Below are 21,963 nucleotides of genomic sequence, written 5' to 3' on the forward strand. Positions count from 1 at the left end.
ATCAAAAATACAGTGTAGACATTGTTAATGTTGTAAATGACTATTGTAGCTGGAAACAGCACATTTTTTATGGAATATAAACATAGACTGATGAGTTTCAGAAGAAGGTTCATTGTTTCTGGCCATTTTGAGCCCATAATCAAACCCACAAATGCTGATGCTTCAGATACTCAAATAGTCTAAAGGACAGTTTTATTGCTTCTTTAATTAGAACAACAGTTTTCAGCTGTGCTAACATAATTGCAAAATGGTTTTCCCTTTTTTTCCAATTAGCCTTTAAAATGATAAACTTGGATTAGCTAACACAACGTGCCATTGGAACACAGGCTTGATGGTTCCTGATATTGCGCCTCTGTATGCATACTGTATGTAGATATTCCATAAAAAAATCTGCCGTTTCCAGCTACAATAGTCACTTACAACATTAACAATGTCTACACTGTATTTCTGATTACTTTGATGACGGAAATGGCCCGATGTACTTGGGCCGATTCTGGGCAGTTTTGATTCCGGGCCGAGTCCGACAACCGATTCCGGGCCGATTCAATCAGTTCTGGCCCCCCGGAAGAGGGACGATTCTGGGAGGATTCCTCATTGTTAGCTGGGTCATATTCAAATTGTTTATTTGTTCATTTGTGTTGTTTCCCTAAATCCACACCTATAATTATTAGACAAACTCCCCAGCATGACTTTAGGCAGACAGTCTGTTGTGTTTGAAATTTTATTAATAGCAACATCAGAGTACTAAATGTACAGAGGACGAATCCAATGAGAATCGCATTTACAGTGCTTGCAAATACAGAGCTTAGAAGTACAAGAGTAACCAAATCAAGATCACCTGGAAATTCAAACATTACCAATACCTACAAAAAGAAGAGAGATGTGATCCATAAGACACAAAATAAAAGTATACAACATTTAGCTGACACAGAAACTTACTGTTTATAGTACAGTCCTTCTGTGTGCGTATGTGTGTATGTGTGTACTATATTCATAGATCTTATACAAAATTAACATAGGTACTCATTGATATATTAAACACAAATATAAAAGTTTAAGAGTCACAAAGTACAAATTTTCAGTTGTTATGGCAACAAGACTTCAGTCAGTTCTGTGTAGTAGTAGTATGGATTCTTGTGATTGTTTCTCTGAACAAATTGTTGTTGTGTGGCGCCGTGTGAAAAAAACACCAGAAAGAAAAATATGTCGTCTTGGTCAGGTGTATGTGTGTCTATCATTTAGCTTTGTGAATGATTTCAATACCTGAAGAAACCTCTTCCCAATATCTCCCAGACATATATCGGCTTGGCTTCGTCTTCTCTGAGAGAGTGACAAGGCAATGCTGAGGCAATGCCTCACTGTCAGGGCTGACTCCATTCTGATGACCTGTCCAGTGATAGCACGACTCAATCGATACATGGTTATCTCAAATATCAACGTTAAACCAGTCCAGATCAATATACACTCCATTTTCAAGGCGTCATACTGAATGTCAGTCCGAGGCCCTTTTTTTGTGCAGTGGCATATAGCTATGCTCATAGGCAGATGCGTTTCATGTAACCAGACTCCGCTTGACCCAATATGGCCGTATAGGAAACGGTGACGTCATTAAATGATAGTTCAAGTCATTGACACTATTGATAAGCACTGGTGATCATGTCAGTACAATAGCTCTTATGAATAGAAAAATAAAACCATGATCTGGGAGGAGAATCGGAGCCCTCCGCTTTAGATACAGTTTAAGCGCACAATACGTGAAGTCATAATAACATGACGAGGGAAGCAGTGTGTGAACGAATGACCCTATGTAATGCAAACATATGCACCCCAAAACAACCCAGACACCGTATTTATTCCCTTTCTCTAAGTATATCAGAACAACCAGGAGTATCCGTAACACCCCTGTGCCGAAACTAGCCTGTGGCCAGAAGAATTCTAATGATATCAATCAGTCACAATGTTCATTATGATAACATGTCTTCCCCCATCAGTATAGTGCCATATTGAAATACTTTAAGTCTGAACCCCCTGGCCTGTGATTAGACTGAGAAACAAGACAGATTGATTATTTTAGTTCTGGAGTGTTCATCATATCTCATAGATAGAAAAGGCCTCTTGGGCCATTGAGACGTCAGGCATATTCAATACGATATTGACATGAAGCGAAATACTGCCCAATATGTGTGTGACATCTGCTTTCCTCTTGCTGATGGCACTGACTGACTGCATCCTTTTGTTAATTGACAGTTTGTTTGTCATAGGTGACACATTGGGGACATTCTGTACCATTAGTGTCAGGGATCACTGAAGAGACAGCTAGAGCAGATATGTCTCTTATGTAGACATTTGTTTGTTCACAAAAGGTGTTCAGTCTTTGGTGTCAACTTCATATTTCTCTGATCTTACTCCCCCTCCCATTCAGAGTATACACAAGTCATCTTCACAGTCAAGTGGGCTAACTGTGAAATCAACAATGACATAAAATAGTCATGTTAATGTATGTCCAAGTTGCCTAAAATTATAACTTAGTGTTACACATTGTGAAAAATAAATAGCTTTTGCATGAGCTAGGTATGTTCTTTCGTGTTTCCTGATTTTGACCTGCCACAAGAATTGATAACCTCAAACAACTTTCTTGAAACACCGATACAAGGTGTCAGGTCAAATGTGGAGGAAGGATGAGTGTACTGTGAACACGTTAGTGAACTACAGCACAGGTCTGGTTCAGTGCATCATATTCTTCATAACAGATTGAGCAGAGAATCATGGTTATTGTAGTTGGCATTGATATTTCACACTGAGGGAAGAACTGAAATCCTGTGAGTGGCTTATGTCAAGATACATTTTCTTTGCCATTCCAGTGCTAGTTTAGGTACTCAAGTGACGACCCTAAAGCCAGGTAGGTACTCACTACATTTTGAAGTCCTATGGGCGTATTACCATTCATATTTCAAGACACTTGAGAGAGTTATGATATTAATGTTGCAAGGTGCAAGGCTTTCACATGTAACAATTTCACAGTATATCAGGAATTTAAGAAATGTGCATTCAGGACAATGTAATATCACGTTTTGATAATTGATTGAGAGCATATACGAACATCTGAGGCTTGTAGACAGCACTCGAGGAACCTTTCACATGAAAGGAATTGTGCCACTGATATTCCTATGATGTCTCAAACTTCCTTTAGAATATTGAGGCAAAAATATCCAAAGATGTTCATGAGAGGGGAGAATTTTGTGGAAAACAATTAGCGGTATTTTAGTCATCATCATATGAAAGATAGACATAATTACATACCCGATACATTTCAGTACAAGCATAAAACAATGTACTTGTTCTCTGCATATGCATCAGCAGGTGTCCTTTTTTTCAATCTTGCCAGTGTTACCATTGCATCAATGAGTGGTTTACCATGAAAGGGGAGTGAAATATTTACACTAAAAACCCATGGAACCCTTAATCTTTGTTTTCTTTACTACTCTATTTCTTTCTGATAATGTATCTAGAACTTCAACTCATGCTTAATCATATTGGGGTCATAGGTATAATAGTTTCCTCTGCCTTTAAAGAGAAAAAATAACACGTCTAGATCTCTAGAGTAGTTACATGTAGTAAATATTACAATGCAAATTCTTTAAAAAGAAACTCAGTTTCAGTGTCTGACTTTCTCTCATTCCAATTATTATTGGGTTAACATGACTTCCCTTTTCACCATGACTAATCATATTTCCAGAAGCAAATAGAATTCCTATGAAAATGGTGTGTCAGCATTTGATAATTGCACATTGTTTACCAACCAAACCCAAGGCAGCAGCATTCTGATCTCAGCCTAGTATACAATCAAAATAACTTCTCACGTCTGTGTAGATTCTCATGGACGGTAGCTCTGTAACCTTTCACAACCCAAATCCTTTATCAGTATTTAAAATATTGCAGCTTCTATTTAAGTATTGTATTAGTTAGCTAAATATATAATACAAGTACTGCTTGAAAGTGCAGGTAGGAAGCTTGGCACAATGTTAGTTTGTGTTGTGAAAGAAATACTGTAGTTACACATGTAAACAAAGACACTATCCCCAACCTAGCTGAACCTTTCCCAAAAAGGGACAGGTCTTTAAAAATAGAACACACCTGTACACAAATAGAAGCAAATATATATAAAATACATTTACACATGTATAATATACAGTAATTTAGTAACCCTCTGACTATCAGGATAACACTCTTCATTCCAAAAATATATGTTATGTTGACGTAACTCAACCTCAACGTACATGTTGGGCCAAATTGGCATTGTCATTCATGGTGTTTTGGTGTGTGAGGGGAGAGAATAGTGTACTTGGAGTCAATATTGCACCGCAGCCTCTGATCCAAGGTCAGTTCTTTACCCCTCTAGGTGCATAAACATGATTTAGTGATTTAGGCTAACTCATCTCGGACCTATACTAAAGGTCTACTTCTGCCTTGAGCTCAGGGAACAGAATAGCAGAAGCCTGAATCTTGTTTGTCTCCTTGAGTAAGTGCAGATCTCAACCCAGGACAGAATCCAGTCCATCTTTACATCTGTACATATTGCGTTCCACACAAAATAATTGCAATCGAGTGTTGTTGTTTTTTGTGCTTTCTACCAACCCACTAGTGTAATGAAATATTTTTTGCATTGTCCAAGTGTCCTGACTTGCCAAATATGGAATTTAATTAACTTATCAATTAATTAATGTATTACATGTGGCCCAGACTTGTTTTTGATTGGCTGCTCCCAATCCCCCTGGTTCTGCATCTCATTGATCATGCTGGAGGTTTTGACAAGGCAAACACACTGATATTCCACAAGCACACATCCATGAGCAACCCCCACGCACCAGGAAAGTACATTCCTGTACAGCACTTGGCATGAAAGAGCTGAGATTGTATTCCTTCATACAGTAGAGGTGAGGTTTAGGGAGGAACATTATTATACATGTTTGTGACTGCATTCACAGTGCAAGATATACAGCTAATTTGGACCTAATTTGAAGGGATACCTTTTTTTTTAATTGCTGGAGGGGGATGTGCAGATATCAATTTCTTGATTGCATGCATTTCTGACATTATGGTATAGAAAAGACTACTTCCAATTGTAAATACGTCACACACCTTTATAAATCTCCTGTGTGAGGAGATGTTAATATGATCATTCCAATTATAATTTCAATTAGCATGTGCTTGATAAATACAACACAAAAAAAGTATTACAATTCCCCAAAAATACACACAATAGTGGCCTTAGAAGCACTGTTTGAAAAATCTGAACCTTAGTTATTTTAATATATAATCCCTGAATAATTAGGTACAGCACATTCACTTTTTATACATTTGGTTACTTTACAGCTTTATTCTAAAATTTAAAAAAATCTCAAATCTAAACACAATACCATATTATGACAAGAGAGAGTTTAAAAAAATTAATGTTTGCAAATGTATTAAGACCCTTTGCTAAAATACTCAAAATTGAGCTCAGGTGCATCCTGTTAACATTGATCATCCTTGAGATGTTTCTACAACTTGAGCACCAGAGTTCCTCTGTGGAGATGGGAGAACCTTATAGAAGGACAACCATCTCTGCAGCACTCCACAGTCAGGCCTTTATGGTAGAGTGGCCAGACGGATGCCACTCCTCAGTAAAAGGCACATGACAGCCCGCTTGGAGTTTGCCAAAAGGCACCTAAAGGACTCTCAGACCATGAGAAACAAGATTCTCTGGTCTGATGAAACCAAGACTGAACTCTTTGGCCTGAATCCCAAGCATCACTTCTGGAGTAGATCTGGCACAATTCCTACGGTGAAGCATGGTGGTGGCAGCATCATGCTGTGGGGATGTTTTTCAGAGGCAGGGACTGGGAGACTAGCCAGGATCGAGGGAAAGATGAATGGAGCAAAGTACAGAGAGATCAATGTTGAAAACCTGCTCCAGAGCGCTCAGAACCTCAGACTGGGGTGAAGGTTCACCTTCCAACAGGACAACAACCCTAAGCACACAGCCAAGACAGCACTGGAGTGGCTTTGGGACAAGTCTCTGAATGTCCTTGAGTGGCCTAGCCAGAGCCCGGACTTGAACCCGATCAAACATCTCTGGAGAGACCTGAATATAGGTGTGCAGCAACACTCCCCATCCAACCTGACAGAGCTTGAGAGGATCTGCAGAGAAGAATCTGAGAAACTCCCCAAATACAGGTGTGCCAAGCTTGTAGCGTCATACCCAAGAAGACTTGAGACTGTAATCGCTGCCAAAGGTGCTTCAACAAAGTACTGAGTAAAGGGTCTGTATACTTATGGAAATGTCATATTTCAGTTTATTTTAATACATTTGCGAAAATGTCCAAAAACCTGTTTTTGCTTTGTCATAATGGGGTCGTGTGTAGATTGAGGAGGGGGGGGGGGAATACATTTTAGAATAAGGCTGTAACATAACAAAATGTGGAAAAAGTTAAGGGGTCTGAATACTTTCCCGAATGCACTGTAGTTGAGAGGAGATATTCAATATTTCTCACTAACCGTAACTGTAGAGAATAATTATATTCTTACAAGTTAATTCTAAATTGACACCCTTGTGCAGTACTGCTCATATCCTACCACCACTCATAGTAACTTATCATGTCTTATCACTTGTGAATAATGCTTGGGATGGAAGAGGAAATGAAGACTTATATATTAGACATGACCTGAGTCAGTACATATGTAAACATACTGCTAATCCTCTCTATTTGCCTTAGCTATCTGGATAACCATTCAGATTGAACTGACCACAACAGGATATAGGGTATGCACTGTTTGACAGCCATCGAGACAGAAGTTTTGAAGAAATGTAGTAAGCATAATCAAAAACCACTGAGAAATGGGTCATACCGAATGGCAAATTAATCTGGGCTTGGATTCGATACGTGTTTTGAAATCGTCCCCTTTGCTTTAATATCTGATTGGACAGCGGCACGTCATTAACAGTCCAAACATTGTGTGGCATGGGAACTGCACTGCTTGGGTTGTGACTGACCTCTTTTTATGTATAAAAATAGACAGACTATTCTGGTTTTAAAATGGGACCTTAAACAATGCCTTAAATGTAAGTGTTGGATAAAGCATTTACCATTATTATTTTTTGTTTCTTGGCCTCAATTAATAGTGCTTCATATAATAAACATTTTTGGGACTTTGCAACACAGTTCTTAAAACTACATCAGAAAAGATATTAAAATACTTAACATTTTTTTTCTTCACTTTTCTTTAAAAAAAAGATGGAGTTGGTTTGATACAGAGTTAATATAGCAATATTTTAGTTGTCCATAAATTGTTGTCGAAAGTTCCTTCTGTACAGATTGTGGCACATAGTGGCATTATTGGCACATTGTTCAGTAAATACAGCTCAGTTTCTTCCACTGTGAGCAGCGTCTCAGAGTCTCCTAGCTCTCCAAGGCAGCTAGTCTTCTTCAAGGTGTCGCTGATGTCAATGGTCTTCTCCTGCACATCCAGTAATATAGCTACACATTAACTCTAACTACATATCTAAACTACCACAGGTCTCTGGATAATAATATGAAGTGGCAGCGGTATGGCTGCTCGGTTGTCATAATTTTTAGAAAAATAAATATCTTCATCAGTGTCCAGAGAGAGAGAGAGTTCCTACTATCTTACAAAATTGGCCATTGTTTGAGTCACTTCTTTCTCATGGTTGGAAAATTTTACCAAAGTGTCCTGTGGAGAAAAATCATGACATACTTCATTAAAATTGTCAAAATATCTGTAGAAAATCAATAGGTTTGAAGCAGTAGTTGGAGCAAAATAAGCATTTATGTTTTAAACTCATCATAGAGCACATCAAATAGCCTACAGCATGTACCATAACTCCCAGTTGTAAGTACCATGTCACAATGCACCCACACTGCAATACATAGTATATGCTCATCGAACTACCATGACTCTCCATGTCTTAAGACTGCCGTGCTGGAAGGAAGAACTGGGGCGTTTGGGTTCTTTCTCTAAGACCAATGTTTGCATAGATACAATGGTTTTGGGCCTCTTCCTTGTTCTATGGTACCTGCAGGCTTTCTATTCCTCTCTGAATCTGGGTCAATAACAGACGTGTGGCCCCCTGGTATTTCAGCCACACTCTGGGCCGGAGCATGTGTTTAACTTTCACGCTTTGAATTTCAAATGGAGGCAGTCCGGCCTATCGTGATGCATAAAAAAATGCAGGAAAGTCACGTGAAAGTGCCCCTTTCCCATAACAAAACATTCAAACAATATTGCACTGACCACATGAATGAGGGCTGCAACTTCATAAATGCTTAATATGTTTCATAAAGGCAAATAAAGACATTAGGTTGTCGAAGGGAATGAAGCAAACATAATCAAGCCTAAACTTCTAATAAACATTTTGAATTATAATATAGCTAATGAATGACCTTTGGTGATCTTGCCGTTTAAATTGCATTTAGCAAGGCAGTTTATGAAAAATCATCTACGAAATAACAACCATATGCCAAGTTCCCTTCTATTCCCAAACTGGGACAAAATCACCCAGGGACCAAAGGGGAAAAGTGGTACTCACCAGAGCATAAATGCAGGAAGTCTATTCCACCCACGTGACGTAAAAAAGACTTCAACTGGTCAGCAGGAGATCTCAAACCACTTCTCTGACACAAAGGCCACAGGAATCAGCTGCCTTTCAGTGGGAGAAGGTCTGTAGGACAAAGGATTGAGACAAAAAGACAGTGAGAACCTGATAGTTACTCATCAACTAAGTCCAGGACACACTCTTATAGTGGTACTTTGGAAAGGAAACCATACCAGTTACATTTGACCCTCTCACCAGGCTCGAATTTGACTCACGATATTACCTTACTTAGAATATCTCAACAGCATGGGATATTAGGTGAGAAGGACATGTCCAATAAGAATCCCTATTGTAGAATATCTAGGGTGATGGCAACTAGGGTATTAACTTCAGATAGAATGATTATAGATTTTTGTTGTTATATAAGGACATGCTTACCCATGCATTACATGAAACCGAAACAGTAAATGACTCCACCAATGCAGCAGACATACGTTTCAAGATCTGTATTATCACATTTTCAATGTACCACATAAAAAAAAAATAATAATAATAAACCCCAATGAGTCGTGCATAACCCATGTCCAAATTACTTGCAAGCTTGCTTAAACCCGTTGGCACGCGTTGGAGCTCAACAAAAATGAAGACAGACATAAAGTCCCGAAGCACCCCACCGTTGTGGTTACTCACTACTCCTAGATATTTCCTCAGTGAAGTATGGCAGTTCCGAGCAGGTGTCCTCACAATATCCCCAGCAAGCACAGCTATCAATGCAGACAGTGCTCCTTAGCAGCAACAGATATCCCATGGAAACATGAACTCGTTAATCTTCCACAAGCAATTCTCTCCAGGTCTCGCACGTTGCTAGGCTAACCACGAGGCTGTCAAATACCTCCACGATGAGACGGTAGCTTCAGTCTCTAAGTTTTTCTTAACAAAATAATAATACTCTCTTATAAAATAAACATTTCCCTTCCAAACTCAGTAGGTATGGGGTTTGTTCTATTTTATCGTCTTCTTTCTAGTTTTTCTTCACCAGCACTGATAATGTCTCTCCATCTTTCTTTCTGTCCAACCCCTCTCTTTCTTTCCCAGGCCTCCTGTTAACCAGGTCAACTCTCCCATTGGCTACCTTAGTGGTCAAAACTTAAACCTTAAAGTAAACCAACCTATTCACTTGTACATTAAATACATATTTATTCAAAAGAAATGCATTAACAGCATTGCAATTCAATCCCCTTTTAAATGTAATTCCAATTATTTATAACACTATACTTGGTTTTAACAAGGGTATTACATACAAGAGGGATTTACACCATTTCCCAAAGATAGGGCCAGGACTTTTTCCCAAATATGTGATTTTACCAGGAAAAACTCATAACTAACTGAACAGTGAGAGGGAAGCACTTAAACTGACCCAGAAACCTAGAGCCAAGAGCAATTTAAAGCCGACATACCTATTTCCATTGTAGGTGGTCTTGTATATAGGGGTCTGCTGGATCATCTCGTCCGTGTAGACGGGCACGGCGGTGCGCACACACTCGTGCGAGCACTGCAGGCTGTCGTTGTAGGCGGTGAAGATGTCCACCTTGCTGGGCACGCGGGCAGGGGTGAAGTCGGTCAGGTTCTGACAGCTCTCCTCCTGCTGGTGGATCTTCCGCTGATGGCTACTGTGACGGCCATTCCCCGACTGTGCACAGCTACAAAAACACGTACCAAAGACAAAAAACAAACATAAAATCATACCTTGTACCACTTCATTGGCATTTCAAAAGTGGTGTATTGTGTGTCAGGAAGTAGTTGCAAAGTAAAGGAATCTTTCCTACCAGTTTTTAAGGACAAGTGTAGTTATCAAGGCTGCGATGACCATAATGAGAGACACAGTGATTGTAATAATCTGGTGAACTGCCAGACCTGCAAAGAGACAAAGACACAAAACACACAGAAACTCTTAGTTCCGATGGGAACTGTTTTAAAGGCAGGTGGTGATTTGCCATGTTATAGAAAACTATATAGGGATATTTTAAAGATGTTTTTGAATGAGGATATGTGCTCCACATTGCACCTTGGGTGACCACATGTCCCAGATTGTGTGGGACAGTTACGCATTTTGTCCCACGTCCTGCAACCAAACCATCATGTCCCCCATTTTATCAACAAATTCAAACACCACTCATTTAGAAAAAAAGGTTGATTTGTCCTCTATTTCAGTCAAAATTTCCAACCTGTCTCTTGAAGTCATGTTGCGCTTATGAAAAGATACACACTTAGTATACCAAACATTAAGAACACCTGTTCTTTCCATGATTTAGACTGATCAGGTGAATCCAGATGAAAGCTATTATCCCTTATTGATGTCACTTGTTAAATCCACTTCAATCAGTGGAGATGAAGGGGAGGCGACAGGTTAAAGAAGTATTTTCAAGTCTTGAAATAATTGAGACATGGATTGTGTTTGTGTGCCATTCAGAGGGTGAATGGTCAAGCCAAAAGGATTTGAACGGGGTATGGTGGTAGGTGCCAGGTACAACGGTTTGTGTCACGAACTGCAACGCTGCTGTGTTTTTCAAGCATAACCATTTTCCGTGTATCAAGAATGGTCCACCACTCAAAGGACATCAGGCCATCTTGACAACTGTGTGAAGCATTGGAGTCAACATGGGCCAGCATCCCTGTGGAACACTTTGGAAACCTTGTAGAGTTCATACCTCGATGAATTGAGGATGTGCTGAGGGCAAAAGGGGGGTGGGGGGTTCAACTCAATATTAGGAAGGTGTTCCTAATGTTTGGTATACTCAGTGTCAGGGGTGCAACTTTGGTTGGGGGGGGGGCATATTATTATTATTTTTTTTATTTTTTTTCAGCCGGATAAACACTCCAAACATCCTACCCGGCCGCTCGGAGGCGTCAGCAGGGCCCTAAAGCACACCGTTGCCTCGTTTTGTATCACATTCCAATTATTAAACTGGGGGGATTTCAGAATGTGGACATGTCCCCCCCGTACCCAGTGAAAGTTGCGCACCTTCTCAGTGTATGGATGTGGTAGCCTAAACCTACTGATAATGTTAAACACTCGCTGTTGAGATCTAATATTCTGCACAGTGCTAAGTAGGCCAATGTCATAGGCCTATCTTCAACTAATAGTATTTATAAAATCCTTTCGAGCTAAATTCCACCTAAACTTGGAAAGTACAGTTAGGCTTACCACAAAAAGTAAGTAAATAACCATATTAGACTGACTGATATGAGGTCATTTAGTCAAACTTGTGAGGCTCTCCATGCTCATTAGTTGCTCATTCAACATATTTTCTGCAACTTTTTCATAAAACAGCCACGTGGTCTCTCATTTCTGCATCCCCAACTTTTCCGGGAGGTAAAGGAGTAGGCTAGGTGCGCTTCATTTGCTCATTCAGTGCAACAGACTGCAGGGGTGTAGTGCTGCCAGAGCATCGGTGACTCCACCACTTCTCCAAATGGTGCTTGTTTAGTAAAGTTACATCAAAGCTGAATCAATGTCTCGGAAGTTCACACAATGATTAATTGGTATTCTACATAATATAACCAAATATAATAGCATAGTATAACATTAATGGCTAGGTTTCCATCCAATTTGTGACAGATTTTCATGCGAATATTCTAAAATCTGCATAAAACCATATGCAAATATTTCCACCAGAGATGTGTTTCCATCACACTGAAATGTTGCAGTTAGTGATGACATAGTTCACATAATAATAACTTTTGCCATTAAATTAAATTCCCATGTACCAAATTAAAAATACAAGTTAAGTGATTTCCAGAGCATTTTCAACTCTACTGATGATTTTCTCACAAAAACTGTTGCATTATACAGCAAACGTGCCCACTCTGGTCTTGGCACATGTGCTCTAGCCAACAGCTGGCAGATATAGTGCAGGTAGGCTACTTACATTATGAGATTATTATGGAGAAGACCGATATTATTTGTATTTGTCAAGCATCGTTATCCATGTCACCAGAATAAGACTCATTATTTATTGGTAAGGAGCATCAAATCAAATGAAATCACATCAAATTTTATTAGGCAAATGCACCGAACACAACAGGTGTAGATCTTACTGAAATTCTTACTTACGAGCTCCTAACTTACGAGCCCCTAACCAACAACGCAGTTATAAAAAATATGGATAAGAATAAGAAATAAAAGTAACAAGTAATTAAAGAGCAGCAGTAAAATAACAATAGCGAGACTATATACAGGGGGGTACCGGTACAGAGTCAATGTGCAGGGGCACCGGTTAGTTGAGGTAAAATGTACATATTGCACATTCACCACCCTGTGAAGTTCATCGTAACTTATTTCATCTGTAGACACATTTTTATTCTTTTTATTTAACTAGGCAAGTCAGTTAAGAACAAATTCTTATTTACAATGACGGCCTAGGAACAGTGGGTTAACTGCCTTGTTCAGGGACAGAACAACAGCTTTTTACCTTGTCAGCTCGGGGATTCAATTTAGCAACCTTTCGGTTACTGGCCCAACGCTCTTACCACTAGGCTACCTGCCGCCCCTAGGCTACCTGCCGCCCCAACAAAAAACTGCATGCTTTCCCGAATCATAGTGGGAGGACCACACAAAATATCATTGCATGACTCCAAGTTTACTTCAATATGATGGTTATTATTTCAATATATGCGCATAAAGACGTTTCGAAAGACATTTCTCACATAATTAATTTTACAAAAATACAAAAATATCCAACTAGATACAAAAATATCCAACTATGTCGTACGAACAAATTGTCTGTCTGCATTTATAAAATTGCAGTGGCATTTCATGTTTCCATTAGTCCGGTCGTGACTTTTTTCATGAGTCAGGTAATTAATCTGCATGGAATGCTTGGATGGAAACGTGGTTACTGTTACACACACAAAAAAAACACATTTTGTATGAGATTTTAGGATGGTTAGCTGAATAGTCAGACCAAATTATCCTGTGGCCAAAACTCAACAGGGCGTGCAACTAGGCAGAATGTGCTTTGGTGCTGCCAAATGTGTTTATTAATGTAGGCTACACTGTCCCGCAAATGTCCCTCAAAATCATCCTGTTGTCCTGCATTTGCGTATTTTATATGTGGTCACCCTAATTGCACCAAGGGCAATCAACTCAAAGTCAGAGGAAGATATCTGTGGAGAGTTTTACTTTAGGTATTGATAAAGATATGATTATTCTCTTTATTAAATAACAGAACATTAAAATATTCAAATGAAGCCACGCACCCACATGTTCGATTAGAGTTATTTTATAACTTTTACAACTTCTCTTGAACCGGTGGGAAACTTTAAACTTCCTTTGAGTTTCTGAACACTTTCCTGATTCCCTATTAGTGAATTCAAAGCCCTAATGCTTGTCAATGTTTGTCAGTTTACCTCAAAAATACCTCTAATTCAGTTGAAATACAAATATACATGATTTTATCTTTGCCCAAGCTTTTTTTGATGGACCCATACAGTTTTTAAGTTCATATTTCGAGTTAGCTATGTTTCAACAGCCTCTGGCATGGCTTGCATTAGCCTGATTGGACCAAAATGAATTAAACCAATGGGGAATGTTACATTTTGTTTTCCTCACCACACATCTAAATTATAATGTTTTGAATATTGAAGTCTGTAATACTTTGAATTTTGAATCAATTCAATTCGTGTGTAACAACCAATTATTTATATATACACTAGATGACTAATAAGTGGCGCTGTGTTGAAGCAACCGTGCCTCCATCTTGGCACTGCCGCACCATTGGCAGCAGCATACCACCCTGCATCCTACTACTGGCTTGTCTCTGAAGCCAAGCAGGGTTGGTCCTGGTCGGTCCCTGAATGGGAAGTCAGAAGCTACTGGAAGTGGTGTAGAGGGCCAGTAGGGGGCTCTCTGGTCTAAGGAGATATTACCCTGCGTAGGGTGCCGTCATTCCACATTTTGTAATGTTACAGACAGAATTCAAAATGGATTGAACGCCAGTTACAACCCCAAAAATCAAATAAACACAGAAACTGATTGGATTTACAAAAAGTCATTAAAAGGAAGGTCATTTAATATTTTTTTCACCCAACTTTAAATCCAATAACATGGTGAAATGTTTTGTTGATTTCATGTTCAATTCACATTAGTTGACAACTCAACCAAATGCAAATCAAAACTAGATGTTTAACTGACATCTGTGCCCAGTGGGAAGACTGTAATGAGAACAAAAAATAAACATTTGCACATTTCTACAGGGCAAATTACATTGTCCACAGTGTTGCCCCCTTTCTGAGTTTTGGTTCACAACCCTCCATCCCTAAATCTCCCTCCACCAATCACAGCCTTGCTGTTGCACAACGCCAATTCACAATAATTCACCAGTAGTGGGCCACATGCAGCAGAACGCAAAGCCCTTCATGATGAAAATGTCCTCATGGGCCCATACATCAAGACCCTCTCATCAGCCAATTGTCTGCTGATCCAGGCCAATTTGTCTTAAGAATATCTCAAAAGGAGCTGCCACTCCTCAAGGACGTGCCAACACTCCTGGTGTCTGCTAGCTGGCTCGTGCTACTCTAGCTCCCTCATTGTGCTGCATATGCACTTGGATAGCAAACTTCTGTGGGCAGGGCACAAAGCAGCCAGGTCAACCTTGGACGACTGATATCTCTGGCTGGCTCAGGAAAGCCTCCTTTCCTTCGCTGCAATCACAGTCCCTCTGCAGCAAAGGCACTTTCACTTATCTGGCATTTGCATTTCTCGCTCTCGCTCTCACTCTGCTCGCTCCTCTCCCTCCCGTCCTGTCTGACATCAAGGCTGAAGTTGAAAGTGTGGAGTAATAAATTAACAGCTGTCCAAGTTCATGGATAATATAGCTTGCCCTTGAACTTGATCAATAGTCTACGTCTCCATAGAGAATTGTTTCGTTTTACATTTGTGTCAGCGTGAAAGGCTTTTCTGGCAGAGATTTCCAGCTTAATACTATACCAAATCAATATCAGGCTGAACACTGGCCATACAAACCCAGTCTTAGGTCTCATTTTGACCTAATTTCAGGGCAGTGCATTAAGCAGAAAAGATCAAGTCAGATAATGACTCAACTGACACAACCGAGAGTCAGTCCAGACTATTCTCTATTCCCATCCAGACCTGCCAGCTGAAGGGAGAAATATTTGGCCCTGCTAGCTCAAACTCATTGTGCTCTGGCAGCGAGGCTTAAAAATCACCTTTGGCAGTCACCTTGCTTTAGAGGTGCTGGGTTAGGTTTTATTTGGACGAATCAGTGCCAGACAAGAGAGGGGGAGAAAAGAGAGAGAGGAATAGAGAGAGCTACACCAATGCTCCCAGAGAGAACAAAATGAGGTTTTCACCTTTGTGGTCTTGACAGTTTGATGAACATGCCATTGACAAGCACTGTGTTTTAATAAAATCGCCCCCGCTACCTGCCTTTATTAAAAGAATAGCTGGTGCAGCCCACATTTGTTGCTGATATCATATTCTATCAAACACATTCAGCTTAACATAAATATATACCTATGTCTATACACATCCAGTTCATTAAATAGTAGTGGATACAAGCCAAGGCCAGCATCCCAGAGTCGCCTCTTCACTGTTGACATTGAGACTGGTGTTTTGCGGGTACTATTTAATGAAGCTGCCAGTTGAGTAATTGTGAGGCGTCTGTTTCTCAAACTAGACACTCTAATGTACTTGTCCTCTTGCTCAGTTGTGCACCGGGGCCTCCCACTCCTCTTTCTATTCTGGTTAGAGTCAGTTTGCGCTGTTCTGGGAAGGGAGTAGTACACAGCGTTGTATGAGATCTCCAGTTTCTTGGCAATTTCTCACATGGAATAGCCTTCATTTCTCAGAAGAAGAATAGACTGAAGAGTTTCAGAAGAAAGTTCATTGTTTCTGGCCATTTTGAGCCTGTAATCAAACCCACAAACGCTGATGCTCCAGATACTCAACTAGTCTAAAGAAAGCCAGTTTTATTGCTTCTTTAATCTGAACAAAAGTTTTCAGATGTACTAACATAATTGGAAAAGGGTTTTCCAATGATCAATTAGCCTTTTAAAATGAAAAACTTGGATTAGCTAACACAACGTGCCATTGGAATACAGGAATGATGGTTGCTGATAATGGGCCTCTGTACGCCTAAGTAGATATTCCATAAAAAATCATCTAAAATAGTTTCCAGCTAGTCATTTACAACATTAACAATGTCTACACTGTGTTTCTGATAAATTGTATGTTATTTTATTAGACAAAAAATGAGTTTTTCTTTCAAAAACAAGGACATTTCTAGATGACCCCAAACTTTTGAACGGCAGTATATATCTGTGGCAAAATACCACAGCCAGTTGATAAAAAGCTAGCAACACTATAGTTCTTAACTCAGCCTGGTCTCTTGACGTAGCATAGACTAGACGTAGCATAGTAAATGTAAATCTGAATATGATATGTTATGTTTGGTATGGTTACATAAGACAGAAGGTTACTTAAGGCAAAAAATAAAAGTAAGGTGTTTGGTTGGGTTGGATGGATGGATGGATGGGTGGGCATATGACATGAATGTCTAGCAACCCAAAGGTTTGGTGTTCAAATCTCATCATGGACAACTTTAGCAACTACTTATTACTTTTTAGCTACTTTGCAACTACTTAGCATTGTAGGAAACACTTACCCTAACCTTAACCTTTTAACCTAACTCCTAACCCTAACCTTAACCCTGACCTTAAACCTAACCTAGCTAACGTTAGCCACAACAAATTGCAATTAGTAACATATTATACCATTTGTTATTCATAACATATCATACTATACGAAAAAACAAAATATATATATATACTATACGAAACGTAACATATACTGATTGAAGTGGGCTGGATTTACATTTACTATGTTACATCTACCCCTGAGTCCAGGCTGCTTAACTGGCCAAAATAAGAACCATACTCTAGCCAACCTCGATAACGAAACGGGACACTGATATTGAGCTGAAAACTCTTACCTGTTAAGTCAATGGTACCAGAAGCAAACAGTGTATTTAGTAAAGAAGCCATCCACTCTGTGCTCTCCATAGAGATAGAGAGGACTCATCTTTGTCTCTGTGTCATTATAGCGTCTGTGACAGCATACAGTAGGCAGTCCCATTCAGGCAATTTCCATTTTGAAGTAGTCAATTTTCTTCTTCACGATTGGCTGATCCCTCCTGATGACCCAGTTGAACATGACTCACCCAGTTGACTACATTAAAATAGTGGAAACACTCATTGACGCTGCTCATGTTACAATGGCTTGTTGGCCACTAAAGGTCTCTATCATTCTCTATGATACTCCTCAATAACTGAACATTGGCTTTGCTTCACATTACAGCGGTTTACCCTCTCTCACATCTGTGTTCCCGATAGCAGAGCCTGTCAATTTTACAGCCTGGCTATTTGAATTGCTTGTGGGCAGCGATTTGATACTCTTATAATACCATTTGTACACAGACCGCCTTCGAGCGGTTTGTCCTCCCAAAATTGCCTCAATAACGAATGCATAGTTAAGGCATAGTTAAGTACTAATGCCACCGTACGGCTGCATCCGCTAGCAGCTTAAAAGCTCATGAAAAATGTAAATGGAGCCGTTGTGGAGATCGAGCCAGCCAACGCACTCCCTCCCACCCACCCACTGCAAATGTCCGGAATCTGCCTCTCATTTATAATGCATTAAACTTCCTGGAGAGTGTGAGGGGTGACATGTAGTAGAACCCACCTATCCCCTCCGTTCTCCTCCGTGGCCCCTCTCCAATCCATCCTCCCATGCGTGGTACTTGAGGAAAGGGAGGGATGGGGCGGGGGAAACCTTCTATCGAAGCCTGCTGATGGCTCGCAATGGCCAATTAACACTGATGTCAAATTGTCAATCTGTCCTGATTTCTACTGAGTCACCGAGCAATCTAAAACACTTACAGAAGAAGAGAGGATGCTTTTGAAGAGAGAAAGTGGAGAGAAAGAGAGCGACAGAGAGAGAGAAGAGAGAGAAAGATCAGAGCCAATTATTCCAAACTCCTTTTCTCCCAATGTCAAAGGCAACACTGCATAATTCAATCACTCCGGATAGCAAACTTTGACAGGAGAGGAGAGGTGGTCGGATTCGTGCTCATGTTCCGCTCATTTTATTACTGACCAGGAAATGCAGTTGTCCTTCATGCTTGTACTTTATTTGGGGAAATTTAGCTATAAAAGACTGGCCTTCTCATCTTCTAGTTAACTACACTGAGGCTAGGACACACTGTCACCACCGATAAATCCACGATCATTGAGAATTTCAAAAAACATTTTTCTACGGCTGGCCATGCTTTCCACCTGGCTACCCCTACCCCGGTCAACAGCCCTGCACCCCCCACAGCAACTTGCCCTCCCCCATTTCTCCTTCACCCAAATCCAGATAGCTGATTTTCTGAAAGAGTTGCAAAATCTGGACCCCTACAAATCAGCTGGGCTAGACAATCTTGACCCTCTCTTTCTAAAATTATCCACCGCAATTGTTGCAACCCCTATTACTAGGCTGTTCAACTTCTCTTTCGTATAGTCTGAGATCCCCAAAGATCGGAAAGCTGCCGTGGTAATCCCCTTTTCAAAGGGGGAGACACTCTAGACCCAAACTGTTACAGACCTATATCTATCCTACCTTGCCTTTCTAAGGTCTTCGAAAGCCAAGTTAACAAACAGATCACCGACCATTTCGAATCCCGCCGTACCTTCTCCGCTATGCAATCCGGTTTCCGAGCTGGTCATGGGTGCACCTCAGCCACGCTCAAGGTCCTAAACGATATCATAACCTCCATCAATAAGAGACAATACTGTGCAGCTGTCTTCATCGACCTGGCCAAGGCTTTCGACTCTGTCAATCACCACATTCTTATCGGCAGACTCAACAGCCTTGGTTTCTCAAATGACTGCCTCGCCTGGTTCACCAACTACTCCTCAGACAGAGTTCAGTGTGTCAAATCGGAGGGCCTGTTGTCCGGACTTCTGGCAGTCTCTATGGGGGAGCCACAGGGTTCAATTCTTGGGCCGACTCTTTTCTCTGTATACATCAATGATGTCGCTCTTGCTGCTGGTGATTCTCTGATCCACCTCAATGCAAACGACACCATTCTGTATACTTCTGGCCCTTCTTTGGACACTGTGTTAACTAACTTGGAGAAGAGCTTTCATGCCATACAACTCTCCTTCTGTGGCCTCCAACTGCTCTTAAATGCAAGTCAAACTAAATGCATGTTCTTCAACCGATCGCTGCCTGCACCTGCCCACCCGTCAAGCATCTCTACTCTGGACGGTTCTGACTTAGAATATGTGGACAACTACAAATACCTAGGTGTCTGGTTAGACTGTAAACTCTCCTTCCAGACTCAAATTAAGCATCTCCAATCCAAAATTAAATCTAGAATCGGCAACAAAGCATCCTTCACTCATGCTGCCAAACATACCCTCGTAAAACTGACTATCCTACCGATCCTTGACTTCAGCGATGTCATTTACAAAATAGCCTCCAACACTCTACTCAGCTAATTTGATGCAGTCTATCACAGTGCCATCCATTTTGTCACCAAAGCCCCATATACTACCCACCACTGCGACCTGTATGCTCTCATTGGCAGGCTTCATATTCGTTGCCAAACCCACTGGCTCCATGTCATCTATAAGTCTTTGCTAGGTAAAGCCCCGCCTTATCTCAGCTCACTGGTCACCATAACAGCACCCACCCGTAGCACACGCTCAAGCAGGTATATATCACTGGTCACCCCCAAAGCCAATTCCTCCGTTGGCCACCTTTCCTTCCAGTTCTCTGCTGCCAATGACTGGAACTAATTGCAAAAATCACTGAAGCTGGAGACTCATATCTCCCTCACTAACTTTAAGCATCAGCTGTCAGAGCAGCTCACATATCATTGCACCTGTACATAGCCCATCTGTAAATAGCCCATCCAACTACCTCATCCACATATTGTTTTTTGTTTGTTTTGCTCCTTTGCACCCCAGTATCTCGACTTGCACATTCATCTTCTGCACACCTATCACTCCAGTGTTAATTGCTAAATTGTAATTACTTTGCCACTACGCCCTATTTATTGCCTTACCTCCCTAATCTTACCTCATTTGTACACACTGTATATAGATTTTTTCTATTGTGTTATTGACTGCACGTTTGTTTATTCCATGTGTAACTCTGTGTTGTTTTTTGTGTCGCACTGCTTTGCTTTATCTTGGCCATGTCGCAGTTGTAAATGAGAACTTGTTCTCAACTGGCCTACCTGGTTAAATAAAGGTTAAATAAATCAAATAAATTAACAGAAAGTGGATTGCCACCAATAAGTGGGACTTTAGAAGAGAGAGTTCTATGGGTTGGATGTATTTAAACGAAATACCTGGCATATCCTCCCCACTCAATTATCTGCCTTGATATTGATGTTTCTTCACACTGAAATTTGAATTTGTGGGGAAAAAACTAATGACGGACACAGTGAATACTTGCTGTTAGAAATTACCAAAAGAAATAAAAAATATTTATTGTCAACAGTGGGTAAAGGAACAATTTGCTAGCTTTTTAAATGGTTGTTTGCCAGTAGTGCACCTTTTCATCTCAGAGAAAATGTCAGACATGAAAGAGCTGAGCATTAGAAACATAAAGTAAAGCAGCATCTGTTCATTCTGGCTACTCTTCATCTCCTCTTGGCTGAGTTTCTGTAAATCAGGAGGATTGACTGTGCATGGCTGTCACCAGGCATCAGCACTTAAGTCCATATTTAACACTCGGGAAGAAGATTCATTTTTACCCAGTTTATTGAGAGTCAATATAGAGTAATGGCGAGATAATTAGATTGCCATGGTAACCAGTGGGGAAAGTGTTTCTCTCTTTTCTCTCTCATTTTCTCTCTCTCTTTTCTCTCGCTCTTTCTATCTGTGCCTGAAGGGCCTCTCTCTCTACAGAAGCATACGCCTCTACAAGTCCCACCGAGGTCACAATGTAGCATTAGTGGCTTGGCATTTGCCACATTTGCACACCTCTTTAAATATAGATACAAAACTGAAGCACTCGAGCACTTAACATACATTTTTATATGTGTTCACTTTGCTTTGGCTGGATTCTACCCTTACTTATTTACTGTTTGTTTAACCTCGTCTCTTTAGAATGTGATAACAAAACCCAAATTAGCAGCAGGTTCTATACATTTCTGTTGGGTCCATCACATTTTTGGCAGGATTTCACATTTACTTATTGACTCCATTGCCTCGTTTAACCTATGCAATAACAAGACCTGAGCGATCAGCCAGCAAGATGGACGGTAGTTTTAATCATCTCATATCCATAATGAAGC

The 21,963-nt window shown here is 40.4% G+C and overlaps 1 protein-coding gene across 3 annotated transcripts in view; it reads right to left on the reverse strand.

The window, feature by feature from the left end:
- Positions 1-702: 702 nt before the first annotated feature.
- The window catches only part of LOC109869540 (adherens junction-associated protein 1-like), a 91,083-nt gene continuing 69,822 nt past the window's right edge, over positions 703-21,963 (reverse strand). Inside the window, exons 1-5 of one of the 3 annotated variants that reach the window (XR_004205315.1) lie at positions 10,819-10,860; positions 10,420-10,507; positions 10,051-10,293; positions 8,588-8,719; positions 703-7,731 (exon numbers count right to left, since the gene is read on the reverse strand). Coding sequence is in view for 1 of the 3 variants with exons in the window: in XM_020459744.2 (XP_020315333.1) it covers positions 8,647-8,719; positions 10,051-10,293; positions 10,420-10,507 (404 nt within the window). In the remaining 2 variants the exon portion in view is untranslated. Of the gene's footprint in view, positions 7,732-8,587; positions 8,720-10,050; positions 10,294-10,419; positions 10,508-10,658; positions 10,861-21,963 lie in introns of those variants that run through there. The other 2 variants (XR_004205314.1, XM_020459744.2) reach the window with 2 other exon arrangements.

This window comes from Oncorhynchus kisutch, linkage group LG24, assembly GCF_002021735.2.
Source record: "Oncorhynchus kisutch isolate 150728-3 linkage group LG24, Okis_V2, whole genome shotgun sequence".
In the NCBI taxonomy this organism is placed as follows: Eukaryota; Metazoa; Chordata; class Actinopteri; order Salmoniformes; family Salmonidae; genus Oncorhynchus; species Oncorhynchus kisutch.